Consider the following 17320-nt stretch of genomic DNA (forward strand, 5'->3'; position numbering starts at 1 on the left):
TGGCAAAACAGTCAATTTCTTGTTCTTTTCATTGTTCAATTTCCTCTCCTTTTTGGCACTATGACACATGGCAGGGTGCGTTTTAAAACTTGGATGTGTGGATTACCCAGGATGAAATGAGAATTTGAGTCAAGAGTTCCCTTAATTGATTACGTCCTTACAATTCTACCAAGGAATTACCATCGTGTGTGTGTGTGTGGGGGGGGGGGGGGGGGGACTGGGAAGCTTAAGAAAGGGGGCAGAGGTAGCAGGGAGTGCCATGTTCTCTTTGTGTCATCAAACTTAAAGTCACTGGGGTGGGCGTGCGTGCAGTCTAGTCATCAGAGATGGAGAGGCGGCTGAAGATGGGGAGGCGGCGGGTGGTGTCCAGAGTCGGGGACTCGGAGCCACTCAAGCTGCCACCGGAGCTGCTCTGGTAGCCCTCTTGGTCTGACAGAGAGTCTGGGGGGCTGGATGGAGACTCGAACATGTGTGGGGACTCCAACATGGGTCTGAAATAGTAAGGTGTGCTTGTTGGAGAGGGAGGTGCAGGGGTGTTGGGCTCTGTGCCTACAGGACCAGCACTGAGGCTCGGCCCAAACAGGTTGGCCAGCTCCTGGCTGGAGTAGGTGAAAGGGTTACTGCTGGGCCAGTCGGGGACCTCGTCAGGGAAGAACATCGGTGGAGGGGTGACCGAGGTGGGGCTGTCTCTCAGCCCGCCTGAGCTGGAGAAGCCGGCAAAGCTGTAGCTGTGTTGCAGGCGGGGCCTCTCCATCTTGTTCGAAGAGTTTAGGGTGGACTGCTGGGGAGGTCCACGGCGCTCCTCAGCGTTGTGGATGAAGTGGCACCGAGGCCCATATGGGCAGAAGCCGATGGTGTGGAAGGTGCGGCACAACTCAGTTTTGTATTTGGGATGGCGGCTCAGGCTGCGCAGTTCATGGATCCCATGAGCAAACTGGCATTTGTCGCCATATTTGCAGGAGCCGTTCTCCTCGAAGGGCCTGCAAAGCTCCGTCTTGTAACGGCTGGAGTTCACTTGGCTGCCGCCGCTGGTGGGGCTGGCAGGGCCCAGGCACTTGTTGATGGGCCTCTCACCCGTCTCGGAGAAGGAGCGGTCTCGCAGGCGGTTCTCCTTGTTGTTGCTGGCATTGCCAACCCCTGAGATGAGTGAGGAGTGGTCCGCTGGCTTCAGGGTGTTCAGAAACTGGTTCTGGCTGAACTTTGTGCTGCTGACAGAGTGCCGCCGCTGGTACACACCTCCCACCGAGGGAGATCCCACCGCCTTCCTGTCCAGCAGGACTCCGGCGGGGCTGGAGATGGGCACGTTGGTGCCAGTGCAAGGGACAGATAAGGGATGGGGAGCACCCAGGTTGTTGTTGTTGTAGTTGAGCAGTTTGTGGTTCTGCAAGGCAAAGGAAACACAACGGAGCAGGTTAATAGAGCTAAAAATGAAAAAGGCATGGAAATCTTGATCCGTTCAGAAGAGCCGCTTGTACGAAAACGGCACAAAAATCCACACCTTCCCCTGCATGACTGTGTTCTTTTTGGCTCTGAAAACACGAGCGGATACAGGCCTATAGGACAGCAGCTGGTTTGGCAAGTTGCCCTTGTTAGGAGGAATGTGTGCCTGTTTAGTAAATGGAGCAGCAGCACATGAGAGGCCTGTGGGCTGCTAGTGGCTACAAAGAGGCAGCATCATTTGAAAGATAATGAAAGTGCCAAAGCATCCTGATGGATTACAAAGGAAACCTGACCCGCCTCACAATGCACTCCCGAACTAGCGGGAGATGGGAGTTTCATCGCCGGGTTACATGTGCGTAAAAAGTCACCAGACAGCAAGGCTGTTACAGTAGCGAGGACAGCGCGCGTCAAGAGATTCTCGATCACTGTTAAAAAGAGACACACACACACACATTTGTGCATTCCTAAACTAAAAACTATGGATACTGAGGTTAAACGCGGCTAATGATGTAAACAGTTTAACTGGGACAAAGAGTGCACCAAAGCCAGACAAATCTGGTGAATGATTAGCGAGCATGTGGCAGCTTTGTGAGCAGAGCATTAAAAGTGGCGCAAAAAAAAAAAAAAAAAACCCCAACCCCAGCTCTCATTAAAATAAAACAGCACATGAATAAACCCCGAAGCCAAACTCTTAACTATCGTTCGCCCAGTAAAAAAAGAGAGTGCAGTAACCGGGCAGAGCGAGGCCGTAAACGTTCAAAGTTAGCTGATGTGGCACATGTTGCGCACGAAGTTCACGAAATCCCGACAAGTGTTTGCGAGAACATTTTTGACGCGAACTCCAGAGTCGCGGCGCGCTGTGGAGACGCTCCAAGCGGCACACGGGAGAGGAAACGGTGGGAGAAACATAAACAGGACAGGCAGAAGGAATAAACAAGGCAGGAGGAGCAGGCAGCGTCCGGAGAGGGCCGCGGGGCGGGCATGCAGCGCCTCATTCCTCCACAGCGGCTGCTGCTGCTGCGGCTGCTGCTGCTAACGCGCGAACCAGAAAGCATGGTGGTGGGGGGGGAATAGAAAACAGTTTTCAAGCTACCTTGTTCATAACTTCGAAGTCGAAGAAAGGCGGCACCACGGCTGTGGTCATCTTTGCAGCGACTGGACTCAAGTCAAAAGTTGTAAAAAACAAAACAAAAAAAAAACAAATAAATAAATAAACCCCAAACTGTGCTTGTTCGAAAGTTGCGCAGGTCTGTTGAGCTCCTGTGTATTTTGGACCCTGCAGACTCCCCCTCTCTGCCCTGCTCCAGCCCCGACATTTGCTTTATAATCCTTTTGCAGGAGGAGCCTCGAGCCGCTGGGCGTTAACTTTCAGTAACTTTTTCCTCCCCGCCACCCCCACCGCCACCCCCCCTTCCTCTTTTGCGGAGACAAACTTGCATTGGTTTGTCATTTGTTTGAGATTACTGCAGGACGCTTTGTGAATGCCTAACAGTTGTAAGGCTTTTATTTAAGAGCAACACTGTAAAAAAAAAAAAATTAAAAACATTTATAAAAAGAAAAAAACTTTTTTTTTCCCTCTAAGTTTATAAGAAGAGAGCAAACTTTAACATCACGTTTACTTATAGGTATTTATCTTGAACAATCCAAATAAATGCGTATTAAATGTGATCATGTTGAATTCCTGCAGCAGAAAGTTCCACTTCAGTGTCTTTCATCTGGTGGTGTGATAGTTCAGCAGTCTGGAGTTGTTTACTGGGAGGCGCTGCGTTATCCTCAGGGTTTCAGCTACCATCCACTACTCTGTAATTAATTTACTCTTAATTGCTGGACTGTAACGTCACTTGTGGGACTTTCCGGTGAATTCAAGCGCTGAAAGCTTTTAACTCTTTCCCCACCACAGATATTTCACCGCAAACCCTGTTCTGTGTGTGCGTGCGTGTGTGTGTTGTTCTCCTTTTACCACACTTCACTGGTTATTCTTTACAGGCAAGAACCTGAGAGGTGAACATGTGTGTGTCATTTCAACAGGTAGGAGACAACCTGATATGGCGGTGATCTCACCAGATCCAACCACAGTCACTCACAATGATGCTCGCAGCCTGATATGAAAGGACGAGATCTGCAGAGAGTGAAACCTATACAAATCCATTGTGGCCCATCTTCTTCCTTCCTCCCGCCCTCGAAATCCATGACAGAGCAGCCATGGGCCATGTGGAGCGTTAATGTCAGGGTTAGGGTTGCAATAGAAAAGGAGGGGAGGGAAAAGAAAAAAGAAAGGCAGGGGTTTGGAGGGGAGGCGGGAGGGAGGGAGAAGAAAAGAAGTTGTTAACAACAACAAAAAAAAAAGGCAGGAGTTGGAGGAGGGGGATGATGGCATGAGGGGGAGATTTATGGGGGACGTTTATTACTACACAGCGTTGCCCCAGGGAGGTGAGGGAAGAGGGGTGGGGAACGAGAGGCAAAACATTCCCTTTCCCCTTCCTCTTTTCTGCCTATACAGGAGCCACACAGGGGGGGGTGGCGGGCTTTGTCTCTCTGCTTGCAGCCATGAAGGAGACAGGGGAGGTTGTTTGTGCAGTGAAATGTTGAATTTAGTTAAAATGGAAAAAGCCGGACCACAGCGCAGCCTCAGTTTCTTTTGCCGGCCTTTAGAAACTGAAATGTTGGCTTCCCTGCACATTAAGAACACCAGGTATAAGCTCAATGCAGACACTTCTTCTGGACACTGTCAGTGAGCAGCGAGGGTGTGTGTGTGTTTTAACATAAAAAGAGTTTTACGAGCCAGGACTGTGTAGAGCAATCTCCCCCTGGAGTGTTTTCACAGACGACTTGCTGGAAATCACGTCTGCAGTTCAAAGGCCCTGTCACTGATTGATTAAGTGGATCAGATCGATTGTCTCCCTTTGAGGGATAAATACAGCACGGAAGTATAAGAGGTGGAATCGCAGCACACACGCACAAAAAAAAAAACCCAACAAAAAAAAAACTTGTAGTGGCTGTGAATTGACCTAAAGGCCTTGTAATATGTCACACATTAAAGAGCCCTCAGAGCAAGAGTTTAAGTGAGTACAGCAAATGCTCATGTGCTTGTGATGTTTTAGTTGTAAGATTTGAACTTTACAAGGTCAGTAAAGCACACAGCTCCAATGAGAAATTACCGAGTCTAATGGAAAATATCTTCTCGGCTGGACCTTGGCCTCGAGAAGCCTCATATGCTGTCATTGTTTACTTTAATACCCTCCGATGGATCGTGCCTACTTGATATTGTACAACTCAGTTGTCCTTCGAGGTTCAGGGGGAGGAGACACCTGTTTCCTGCCAGAATAAAAATATATATATTATAAAAAAAAAAAAAAAACACTGGCCTGCTCCCAAGGGATGAAGTCAGATGTGTTCCTGCTTTAACGACGCAGACAGTAAACCTCCCTGACGACGACTAGTGCAGCTTTTGACACAGTGGAGCCTGCACACGCCCCTTGACATTTTGATTTGTTTTGTTAGGAGAAAAATGCATTTGTCGCCTTCCATGACAAAACTCTTTAGTTTTACACTGACCTAAATACTTCTTTAGTTCTTTTCGGCATGCTCCACTTGCAGTTTGAAATGCCTTAAAACTGGTTTCAGTGGCATTTTGCGAATTTAACGGGGCTATTTGTAAGAGTGAAGCAGATTATTTTCAGTAATATTAACTATTCTTGTGTGAAAATGATATCATATGTAAAAAAGATATTTGATTGCCCTTCTTTTTCGTTTTGTGCTTGAATAAGGTACGTGACCGAAACTTTGGAAAGTTTGTTATGGTGTGCATTTCACTGATGAATCAATGAAATCTTATCTAAATTAATAAAATAAAATAAAATACACCACAAACAAACAATCAAACCTTGCCACATCTTTCTTTTTGACTAACCGATGTATGTTGGGAGGAACTGTAACTTTCACCTTTACAACTAAAGTGAAAAAAGCTACATGAGCGACTCTCCAGATTGGAGATGGCTCTCATGAGAGTTGATTTCTTTAAGGTGGGTGCCCTAAGAGGTCAAGGCTGTCCTCCTTTCTTCATGCTGAGCTGCAGTCGGTCACTCCTCATCCTCTGTGCCGTGGTTTGATTTCTACCTCCTGTGCTATCGCCTCTGATGACCCCCACTCACTCCCTCTCCCCCTCTGAAGGGAGGATGGGGATATAGCTTGAGGTCACTGATAAAGTTTAAGTGGGATGACAGGATGGTAAATTTTTATCTAGCAGAACAGGAGATGAAAGAAGTCTTTGAGAAAGACAACAAATTGGATGTGGTGGCTGTTAAGGAGCGACCGCTTTGCTTGCAGTTCCTTCTTGTGGCCAACAGAGGGCAGAGGACTTGCTCGAGTTGCTACAGTTCTTATGTAAACCACCTCACTGCTTTAACAGCCTCTTGCAGTGCCTTCATGCTTGTCTGAAATATAACTTTAGATCAGCAGAACAGTTACGCCTTGAGTGAGAATTTCTAAGATTAGACATACAGGTCAGCACAGTCGAGCACAAATGCTCTGCTGTGTGGCTTTGAGGTGGATTAGCCCCACTGTTGTGTAATCATCCTTTCCACTGACACACTAACTTACTGGCCGTATATATGAAGCAAGGGCACTTATCAGCTGCAAAACACTCAATTGTTCACACAAGCAGTGTGGTAATCTCAAACTGTGCTGCACCACATCCCACTTGGGGTGACCACAAGCTCATTAAACAAGGCCTAAAAGGAGAAATAAGGAATATTTTCTTACTGTACTAATGGTACATACTGTGTATACCGGGGGTTGATTGGTTTGTTGATTTTTCATCAGCTGCTTAGAGATTTCCACTTTGTGGCACATTTTCCTCTGAGGTTAATTTTCCAGCCGAAACGGTGTTTGTTTTGGGAAATTCAACATTCCTCCGCACACATTTTCAATCCTTTCATAATGAAGGAGGAAAATCAATGACAGTTCCAGCAAACAATGGAATATTCCATTCAGAAATGCAAGTGGCACAATTAACCAAATACATTATTACTACAAACAACAATGAACTGTCTGTTGCTGTGCATAATGTATATTCAGAATTTTATCATATTGTGAACAAGATGGAGATACTTTTATTATAATTTGAGTAAAAATACACATTTAATTTTATTTTCACTATTAGGTGGCATCAATACACAAAATATGCTGTTGCCAGTAAAATAATGGTAAAAAAATCCTTAAACAACTACTAACAACTTTTAATATCAACATAAGTCAAGTATGTCTTGTTATTAAATAATTTTATCCTTTAATTATCATCAAAGTATAGACACTCTTTTCTAGCCACACGAATGGATGGATGGATCAACTTTTCACTGCTGTAAGCATAAATCATTGCAGGAAACGGCCAACAATGTCTCAGCTCCTATTAAAAGCCATAGATTGCTTAATAGTCCTATAACTTCCTGTATTTTAGTAGCATGTGAGCACATATTTCAAAACACAGACAGGACAGCTTATCACACTGCTTTGTTGAGCAACCAGCAGTTGAGGACTGTGAAGTTCGAGCTAAACAAAGTTTGATTTGTTGAACATGCTGCCATGCGTCAGCCCGCATTGCCTGTGACACTGCGTGGGTTTGTTCTCTCTGTATGTTTTTCATCCCTACATCCCAATTTGTGTGATCCAGCCTTTGCCTGTATACATTCTGACAGCCAGGCGACCATGATTGCCTCCGCTCATGTCCCACGGTATGAAAAACTCATGTAAGAGGACTGTGGTCATCCTGCAGGGTGAAACTAGCCTCAGAGGGAAAGAGTTCAGGCAGCGAGAGAGAGCGAGGGAGGAGGAAAATAAGAACGAACAGCGATTAATTGTCCATAAGAGTAGCCACAGCATTGTTAGTGGTGAACCGCCAACTGCTCTTGCTGATGTTGTTCCCATGCATCGCTCCAACGTACCCATCCACTGGCTTCCACTGCCCTCCGTCTCACACTGGGTGGGATGTGGCATCAGTGCGAGCCTTTGGCTCATTTGCTGAGCTCTGACACGTCACAACATTGCAATCATGACCAGAGTTCAAAACACACACCATCTTGGAAATGAAGGTCTGCGGCTCTCTTGTTGCCAACTTCCAGCCAAATAGAAGAAGAAAAATTATGTTTTTTGTCGGGTTAAATGAGAGGCCGCGAAAATAACATCAAAACAAGAGAGAGGGGTCGGCGATGAAAGAGGATTTACTGTCTCAATCGCCGCTGACGCGCCAGCCTCCAGAGAAGGTTTGGATTTAGAATGAAAGGCCAGCTTCCTCCTCTGACTTCCTGACCCATGTTTCCTGAGGAAGACGCTCTGTCTGTCCACAGGGCTCATGGGAAGGGAAAGTTTAGTTTTCCATTTGCACATTAGAGGTTGCAAAGGATGGAGCTCGGGTCAAAGCCATCAAGCTATCAAAATGAGACAATGGTGCACAACGCTGTGCGCATGTCATCTGCCATCTCTGCACTGTGAGACACTCAGTGAAGTGACGGTTAGGAAGGCAGGGAGAGGTCCGGTTCCCCCTCAGGCTCAACCAGCCTCCGCTGGGGACCGGACAGACCTGACCCCAGTCCAGGTGTCATGACCATGCGGCGGACGCTGAAACAAGATCTTCTTCAGCTCCTCACTCAGCGCAGGGGACAAAAATCAATGGGCTTTGTATTGAGTTGGAACAGTGGAAAGCATTCTCTCACCAAAAAAATCCCGCTCCTGTCCCATCTGTCTTGATTCTCTGGCTCTCCCAGACTTCACAACCGGCCCTGTGTGGTCACTCCTGGACTAGAATTACACAGTCCATGTGTCCGGCTCTGGACGCTACACAAAGCCAACCGACTATGTGACCCTGCCCACATTTCTCACACTTCTAGCAAGGCAGATTTATTGAATTGCATGTCTCCTCTCAGCAGTTATTGATATTCCTCCCAATGCTGTTGTGACATGGCTGCATTTTGTGTTCAACAACAGCAAGACTGTCATAAATGAGCGACTGGAAATCAGCTTTTGCTTGATGTGTGATATGAGGAAAGGGTGGTGTCCATTAAATGAGATACGTATGAGCAGTTGTTTGTGAGGCGTCCTCAGTCGACCCGAAGCATATGGCTATATCAGACTCCTTGTCGCTGACGTGAGATGTTTGATTATGAGAAATGTGTGTTTATTCATACTGCAACCTTTTTTGGTGCATGCCTTGTCAATGGAATGCTATGTGCAGACTGAATGTGCTGCAAGAGGCGGTGAGGACAAACCTGCAAATCAAAATGCATGCTCAACTTAAAGGGGAAACATGCTGCAAAGGAATAAAACAGGAAATCTGAGCTCAAAATGCAGTTAAGATAGACAACTGATAAATGTTTGCATTGTTTGAATATTGCTCTTGCAAGGCATCAACGTTTTAGCTTTACCAGTCAGATAAAGTGAGAAAACACAATTCATAACTTAGAGTGAATTATAGCCCGGATTATGTAAATCTAACAGAGTTAGAGCTGCATGCCTCTATGGCATGTGTTTCCTTTTTAGTTTATGTCTATATTAGCTAGTCTTTCTGGTGTTTTTCACACTTATTATTATGCAACATAGAATTGTATTTTTCCTGGAATTCCTTACATTAAGTTACCATCATTACATATCATGGACTGGTTGTTTCTGTGAAGCGGCGTGTTGTCTCTGTTGTTGTTAGTTTTCTGTCTGCTTGAGTCGCATGGCATCTTATTTCTATCTGTTGCCAGTGATATTAAGTGGCTCCCAGGCCGTGTTTGACTATTCAACAATGTATATTTTCACTGTGGATGCTCAGTTTTGTTCCCACCCCTGCGGAACGCGCTCCCTCTGGGATCGAGCAGCTCATCACTCAGTCACTGTGTTGAGCATTGGGTGAAGATCTTGCCTCGGTTTGCTTGTTTTGTAGCTATTTGTGTGTATTTTCCTTAGCAGCAGTCTGCTGAGCTCTCAGGACCTGACCTCAGCAAACCAATAGGTGGGTGTCGCGGTGAACCCTATGCTGCTAAATAGTTTGCTATCTCCGCAGGTGTCCGAGCTGCAGCAGATCAGTCATCTGTTAAACTGCACCTCTGACTGTCCTCCGGAGATGAAACGTTCTTGTAACGTCTGCTCTTTTCTTCCCCGTGACCTGCTGTGACTCCCACAGAGTCACATGGGCTTGTGAACTATATCCGCTCCTACTTTAATGGAAAATGATGAGGAAATGAGCGAAACTCAGGGAATGGTGGATAAAGATCAAGAGGCCTATGGCAGAGAGATTTCCTGAGTGGAACACAGACAAAGGCCCAAATGGAGCTTTGTGTTCTCAGAGGGGCTGAAATACATCCTCGTTTTACTCCTCTGATTGTAATTTTTGCAAAAGCCTTCCCAATCACTCAAAGAAAACAAAGTCTGGGGGATTTGGTGTGATTGCCCACAGTACAAACACTGCTCTCCTAAAATAGAGTTTGATGTTGGAGATGAGTCGAAGCGGCTTCTTTTTCCTCCTTTTTTTTGTGCAAAGAAAACAACTCCGGGTCTTTGAGGCTTGTCCAGTCCAACTGCCCCCAACTGTTACCCTCCCCGCCCCTCTTTCTCCTCTCTGTCTTTCAGACTGTCTTCTTCCCTGGCAGTGAAAGAAAGTGCAGCTGTGTGGAGTCCTCTAGGCTGAATGAGAAGAATCAGCCCATTTGGTTGACTTTCCTGGCCAAGGCTATAATTTTCTGCTGCCAGGGCCTAACATGCAGCTCAGAGCAGTTCCTGGACTCCTGCCTCTCTGCATCCAAGAGGACAATGGGGTTTGTCCTGCCTCCATTTACATCGCAGGGCTGCACTTGCCTGTGTGCCAACACATGGAGGCCTCAGCACGTTCAGGCCTGAGCCCACTGGGGGATGAGCTGATGTCAAAATCCACAGTCTCAACTTATCATTTTGTCAAGTACTGTCGTAAAGTTCGTTCCATCCACTTTTCTTGTCCCACAAAGCTACATGTTTGAAAAATGATGGTAAATAAATCTCGCTTTCTTAATGCTGCAGCTGCATTACTATAAATTTTACACGTCCTTCCAAGGTAATGATAATTTCTAGAGGAATTTTTCAAACGCGGGAAACATAATTGGGAACAAGTGGAATTGCCTCACCCCTTTGGCACGGACGCTGTTTTGATTCACATACTCTGGGTTCTGAAGTCTGTATATGAGAATGAATTACTTGACGGGACAGATGTTTGTTATAATTTGACCAGCAACATGTGTGTCAGCAAATTTGCCTGTTAGTCATTCGGGCACTTCACCAAGCAAAAAAAAAAAGAAAGAAAGAAACGGCCATGAATTATGCATCCAGTTTGGTTTTAGCTCTTGTGAGTGGTTTAATGTCATTAACATCTCCCTCTGAAACATACACAGGACTGCTTGTGTATGCTTCCAGTAAGCACTATTAGTGTCACATCAGGCCCACGTGACTCTGTCAGCCCAGGGGAGTACTCACATTATTGCTGTGTTGTGTGACAGCTGAATATGGAAACACTTTTTGCTGCTTGTTAAATACTTTCTGGTTTTGCCTTTTTTTTTTTCTTTCTTGCCCTGTACTCTTATAGGTTCTGCAAAGTCTAGTAAAATTCAATGGCTTTCCCAGAAATGAAAGTTTATTGTCCCCCTCAGCCCACCCGACTCATAAATAATGGCACATTCACCAAAAAGCCCAAGCTGACAGCCCCCACCTTCATGCCATTACCAGCACCACTATACGCCAAAGCTGCTGCCAAAGTACACCCAAACAATCCCCCTTTCTCCTCATTGAAACTTTCCAACTGTCTATTAACACTGTTTACTCCACTGAAGCCCTCCAACTAAACACTTAGTGAAAGGGAGAGAGCAGTCCAGATGCTGTAAAGTGGGAACTGCTCATGTACCAGCTTCGCAGTTTACCTTCAATCTTCATTTTCAGCCTTTGTATCACAGTAAAAACTTATAAGTGGTTCACCGGGCGCAGAAATCCACGAGAGGACTTCCTTTTTGGTGTTTGACTCAAAACTGTGTCATGTCGGCTATAGCATGAGCAGACCTGATCCAAGGTTAATCAGGTTATTCTTGCTCTGTTTTCATTGGCAGGTTTATGTCCACACGTATGTTCAGTTTCTATGTCAGACCCTCATTCAGGCCATCTGATAATGGCAACATGATCCCCCCGCCAAAAAAAAATCAAAAATCAAAAATCTAAAATAATATGGTGAGGAGTCTGAAATGAGTTCCACATGAGCGCCATCCCTGCAGGGAGAAACCTGTTAATATCTTTAATATGGTGACCTCAATCATTTTTCCTTATTTCAATAAAAACCTCAGCCTTGGCCTGCACAGCAGGAATTCAGGCACCTCGGGAGTTCACCTTCGCTTGCTTTAATCATCCATATTGGCCAAAGTCATAATCAGTCAAGCCTTAATGTAGTCTGAAAAGTGGACTGAGTGAATGGAGAGACAACATACAGCAGAGGAGGGCAGATAGGTGTACAGCTATGGAGACATGCGGCTGATGTGTAGGTGGGACTTTGATAAGAGTACAGTACTGGAGCTTCCACTGTGGGTTCATTTCCCCCTGCATGACTCACTCGTGTGTGTGTGTGCACTTCAAATACCACAGAAAACTGTCATTATCTCCATATTGCGAAGTTCTCGCCCACAAAATCTCCGACCATGCAGTGTTATCAATCCTGACGTACAGTCAGTGTACTTTTGCTGCATGCATTAACCATTTCTAACTTCAAACTAGAACAACGCCTCCTGTTTAGATTTTCTAAGACTTTGTCCTATTCTCAGTTTGTCCTTCAATCGATTTGAACCAAATGGTGTTTGTTGTTTTTATCTGACAGTCATCAAACACAGGAAATGACCCTGTCCTATTTGACAAGCCTCTGAATCAACAGCCCCAATCACATTGCTGCCATGTGACTTTAAAACAACCCTCCTGATATCATAACGGTTTTCAAAATAAATAGCGCTTCAACACTATTTGAGGTCGAGGACTTGCGATACAATAAAGCTTAACCCCCTTTTTCCTCGGGCCAGAGGCAGAGAAGTATTGGTTGTGCATGTGCAGCGCTCAGAATTCAGCCTTGATTTATTCCCACTGAGGTAATATCAAGGTTGGCGCCCTTTTCTTTGCTTCAACAAAACGTCTTGAGCCGGATAAGAGGGCCTGAAAATCCCAGTTCAGCGGCGTGATGGATGAAAGTATTCCATCTTGTTTATGCAACCTGACACGAGGCATCTGCTGGCCCTCTGCGGTGCTCAGATCATGCTGTAACAGCCCTCTCCACTCCCTGTTAGTCGGCGAAACAGAGATTATCGAGGTATTTCAGATGCAAGCGATACGGCAGGATGGTGCAGGAAAATTACTGCCAGCTCAAGGACGTTGGTGCTTTTCAAAACTTTATCTGCACTTAGTGGCTTTTTGACTTAGCTTTGAACAATACCAAGCTTAAATTTAATAGGCTACTTTGCTATCTTTAATCTAATCTGTCTAAAATTAGCCGTGCATTGAATTGTTTCAAGGCAGAGTTGCACAACAAAACAGAGATATTCAGGTACTTAAGGGCTTTAGAGTTGTGGTTCTCATACTGTGTTGGCCCTTAAATACTTTGTGTGTCCTCCAACTGAAAATATATTTTGATGAAATCGAAGCCCATTAAAAAAAAAGAAAAAGAAAAAAAAAAAGCCCATGTCTCATTTAATAAACATTTATATTTAATGCTACATCTTCTAAAATTCATGACTGATATAATGTTAAATCTTGTAATACCAGTCTTTTTTACCTTGTGTCAGGACTTTCAAGATGTTTTAAGGTACTTCAAACTATTCAATTGGCCTTTTGCACCCTTCTATCATGTATATTACCTTTTCCAAGTGAAAGTTGCACAGGGTTTCCAGTCCATTGTGGCGGCAAACAGAGAGCAACAGACATCCAAACACACCCACATTCACACTTCCTGACAATGTAAAGTCACCAATTAACCTCTAACAGATGTTTCTGGACTCTCCTAAGAAACTTAAATAAACCCTCAAGCACACACAGGGAGAAATTTTCTAAATGCGCTCCCCATATAATGGTCATTTCATAGCAAATAAACCTCAGTAGACACTGAAATGGATCATTAATTTTTTTTTCAGATTCCACAGGGACGATGGGATCTGAAATCATGCCACATTTTGGCGAATTAACGCACCTTGACACGTGCAGTGATAAAGTTATTCAGTCGTGTTTTTAATCGCCATCTCCTGCTGGCTCCAGATCCACTGTAAATATTATTAATCAGCTGAAAAGTTCAGGTCCATTTTCCAATCACAAAGATCAGTAAATCTCTTGATCATTTTTTCTTGATGAACAACGTTGACGTCCTTTCCAACTATTTTAAGTTTCAAGGCGTCGAGATTCTGCTATGAGTTCTGGGCAGCTCTCCTGTTTTCCAGTTACATCAAGCAGCAGAGAGCAAAGTGGAACGCCTGGCCGGCTCCTACAGGTGTGAATAAATGTGCTACAATTGTGGCTTTTTTACAGCCTGGGTCCTTGGCCTGAGCCAAATCAGGCAGAGAACCTCAACCAGTGTTCACGGTGGAAGCAACAGAACAACAGTTTTGCTCCTTTTCAGATTGAATAAATAAGTAGTTATGGAAAAACCTGCCAAAACAATGTGCTTTCGGACATGCTGTAATCATTATGTAGTCATGTAATGCACCATAAACGTCATAGCATGAGGCAGTGATGGAGTGTCTTTGCTCTTGTGCGGGCTGGTTGTGTTGTGAAAATCCTGCTCCATATGGGAAGAAGCTGCGTCCCAATATCTCTTCCATCTGTCTTTGTCATATGACTAACTTAAACTTAATCCCCCATTCAGTTCTTTCTGTTTTGCCATCCACCTCCTCAATTTAAAAGCACCCATTTACACAGGAGTACAAATCCCTTTAAAAGTGAACCAGCTGCTGGCACAAACTCAGCGAGAATACAGCATTTAACCGGCAAAAACAACAAGAAAGAAACAAAGACAGCTGAAGAAAGACAGGGAGAAGCAAAAGCGATGCAGAGGGAGGGAGGCAGAGACAGACCCAGCACCGGGAGGGAGAAAGTGCAGAGTCATGCTGTAGGAATGCTGGGGGGGGGGGGGGGGATTGCTGGCGTGACTGCCCCATTTTTCACAGCCATAATCAGAGCCAGCTGTCAGTGAGAGGGCCCAGAAGATGAAGGAGGCAGAGGGAGGCGGTGAGTGTGGAGGGTGGAGGATGGGGGAGGGGGGGAGCAAAGGAGTGGGAGTAATGGGTTTTCAGAAGAAGTAGCGAGGAGAAGTTAGTATTGAGTTCTCACTGAAGTTCATTTGGTTCCTCTCAGTGTATCAGCAGGTTTAAGAGGTCTGTGAGGGAGAGGGACCGGACAGGGGCGTTTGTGTGTGAAGTTGCATTCTTGCACGCTTGATAACATTTGAATGGGGGACTTGATCTGTGGCATTGAGTTGGCCTGGCTGCAGTCTGAGTCAGGTTAAAGGAGGATGGAGGAGGGCCAGGGTGGAGCTTCCTGTCTTCCTGCTGCTCCAGGGACAGTTGCAGTAAAGAATGACAAAGCAGAAGCTGTTCAACACATCAGTGTTTTTATTGAGTGTGTATAGTCCCTTGCATACATACGTTACTGGTAAATTACACTGACATGTCAATCTAACTAGATTATTTGAAATATGAGCTTTTATTGCTATTACATTGGTCAGAAAGAGTGCAATACGTTAAAAAAACTGACAAACATAACAATTTTTTTTTTTTATAACACAGAGCCAACCTGGGAAACCTGGGAAGCAAAGACTGAAACCCACAAGCCTGAAAACATGCTTTGCATCAGATCTGTGTTAATGCTGCAGCCACCAGTCCTGCCAGTGCAGTTACAGCCCCCCTCCAGTCTTAATGTAAACTCCCAGTGTGTTTATGTTTAGTCTACTGTCCTTTGGTACATCTTCCTTCCACCATATGTGAGGTTTTATTAAGCTTTGTCCTGCAACAAGTGAGTTCATTACTCCCTGTATTATAATATGTCAGCACCAATTACAGGTCAAATCCACGAACTGGTTGCACTCTAACTTGATGGATCACGAAAATAGATGTCATTAAATTAAAAACCTGACGACAACAGCAATGACGAATTTAACTATTAAAAACTCCCGCGGCTCGAAAACAACAGTAAATCTGAGGAGAATTATTACACAAGTTGGTTTATTTTCTGAAGTAGGTGCGGATATGAAGGTTCATATGCTCCGGCGGAGTATTTTTATAACCTATCTCTTAGCTTTCACTCCCTTATGCAGTGTACAATGACATGTCACATACTTTATACGACCCTCGGTGTAGTTTGATGGAAAAAGGCTCCGGTGGGAACCACTTGGCTTGTTGTTTTTGGGTGATTCATGGCCGTTAAAGAGGTGACCTCCTCGAAGTTGGATAATCGAGTGTGTTCATGTCAACCCCATGTTGCCTCCGACACGCAGAGAGCACCCTCGAGACTTCCAAGAAATAGTGTCACTGCCTAATGAACTTTGCAGCCGTCACACTGATCTCTTTCTCTCCATAAGTGGGTTAGAATAAATTACCTCTTTGGTCACATTGGCCTCTACTTCAGCTCCGAGCTGCAGTTTTCAATGTGGAGGCCTTCTCACCTGTTCTTTTTTTTTTTGAAGAAGAAGAATATATCTTTGCATGACGACAATGGCGATGAAAATAGGAGGGGCATAGTGTGAACAAAACTCCCCTTTGTGCCCACTTCCTCCGCTCGCATTTTGTTGAAATGCAGGTTTCGTCTAAGAATAAGAGGCTCAGATGTAAACAAGGCACTTGAGCACTTTCAAAAGTTTGAAAGCGCCCACAAACTCAACGGTCTCTGTGAAATGATGCTCTGTAAAAAGTCCCCGATAACAAGGTGGGCAACAGTTTATTTCAGGTAAATTATAGAGGTCATTTTGTGCAGGTGAGTCTTTCCTCTTCACCATGAAACAACAAACTCTAAAGACCTGCCTCATAAAGTCTTAGGCACACACTTCAAGATGTTAGAAAATGTGGAGATCAGGTTGAAAAATATAAGTCAGGTAACAAAGAACTCCTGAACTTCATTAAGGAGAACCATTAGTGGCCATCAATTAAAGATGACCCAATCTGTGTGTGGTATCAGAGACTGGCTGGTAAAGTAACTGCTGTTTTCAGTCCATCGTTCCATCTTCTGTTCCTGCTTTATGCTAGTAAGCTGAGGATATTGCCAAATGTCATTGAGTGAGATCATCAGAGTCATCAATTAACCAAACGTAAAGGATCTGAAGAAAGACTCATGCATGTGCATTAAGCACATGGAAACTCTTCACAGAAGGGCCCCTATCTGTAATGGAAGCAGTGGCTGGTTAGTGAGCTACAGCATGTGCACCGCCGGGCAGCTCTGCTCTGCTGAGTTGAATCAACAACTGAGCTTTTTGCTGTTTGGAAGTACTCTTAAGAAAACACGGTTAAATACTATATTCCCTTTGTGCTGGGAAAATGTTCACACTGGACCCCTGAGCACTTTGTCAATATTTAGAAACTCATGTCACACAAATGGTGCAATTTTGTGCGTAATCTTTGCACACATTCATTGCTCTCGGCCGACCGGTTTCTGTGTTGTTTATCAGTCTGGAGCTTCTCTGAGTTGCAGCCAAGTCCAAAGTGGACCGGGTTCAAACTCTGGACTTTTGACTCTGACAATGCGTCGCCTCTGTCTTCATGTGGTCCCAAAGGTCCACTATCTGGAACCGCTGTGGCACGCTGACCCTCACCAGGCCCGATTTTGGGAAAGTGCCATGTCGGCTTTGAGTCATGAATTCATTACCCACAGAACAAAAGGT

The 17320-nt window shown here is 45.0% G+C and overlaps 1 protein-coding gene across 1 annotated transcript; it reads right to left on the reverse strand.

Annotated features, from left to right (window-relative positions):
- Window positions 1–293: 293 nt before the first annotated feature.
- On the reverse strand, window positions 294–2732 carry zfp36l1a (zinc finger protein 36, C3H type-like 1a). Its single transcript, XM_080479409.1, has 2 exons — window positions 2534–2732; window positions 294–1381 (listed from the first exon to the last, which is right to left on the reverse strand). Exons 1-2 carry the CDS (start codon window positions 2582–2584, stop codon window positions 314–316), a joined length of 1119 nt encoding a protein of 372 aa, XP_080335535.1. The 5' UTR covers window positions 2585–2732; the 3' UTR covers window positions 294–313.
- Between the last annotated feature and the right edge of the window lie 14588 nt (window positions 2733–17320).

The sequence above is a fragment of the Lipophrys pholis genome (assembly GCF_963383615.2).
Source record: "Lipophrys pholis genome assembly, chromosome: 14".
Taxonomy (NCBI): Eukaryota; Metazoa; Chordata; class Actinopteri; order Blenniiformes; family Blenniidae; genus Lipophrys; species Lipophrys pholis.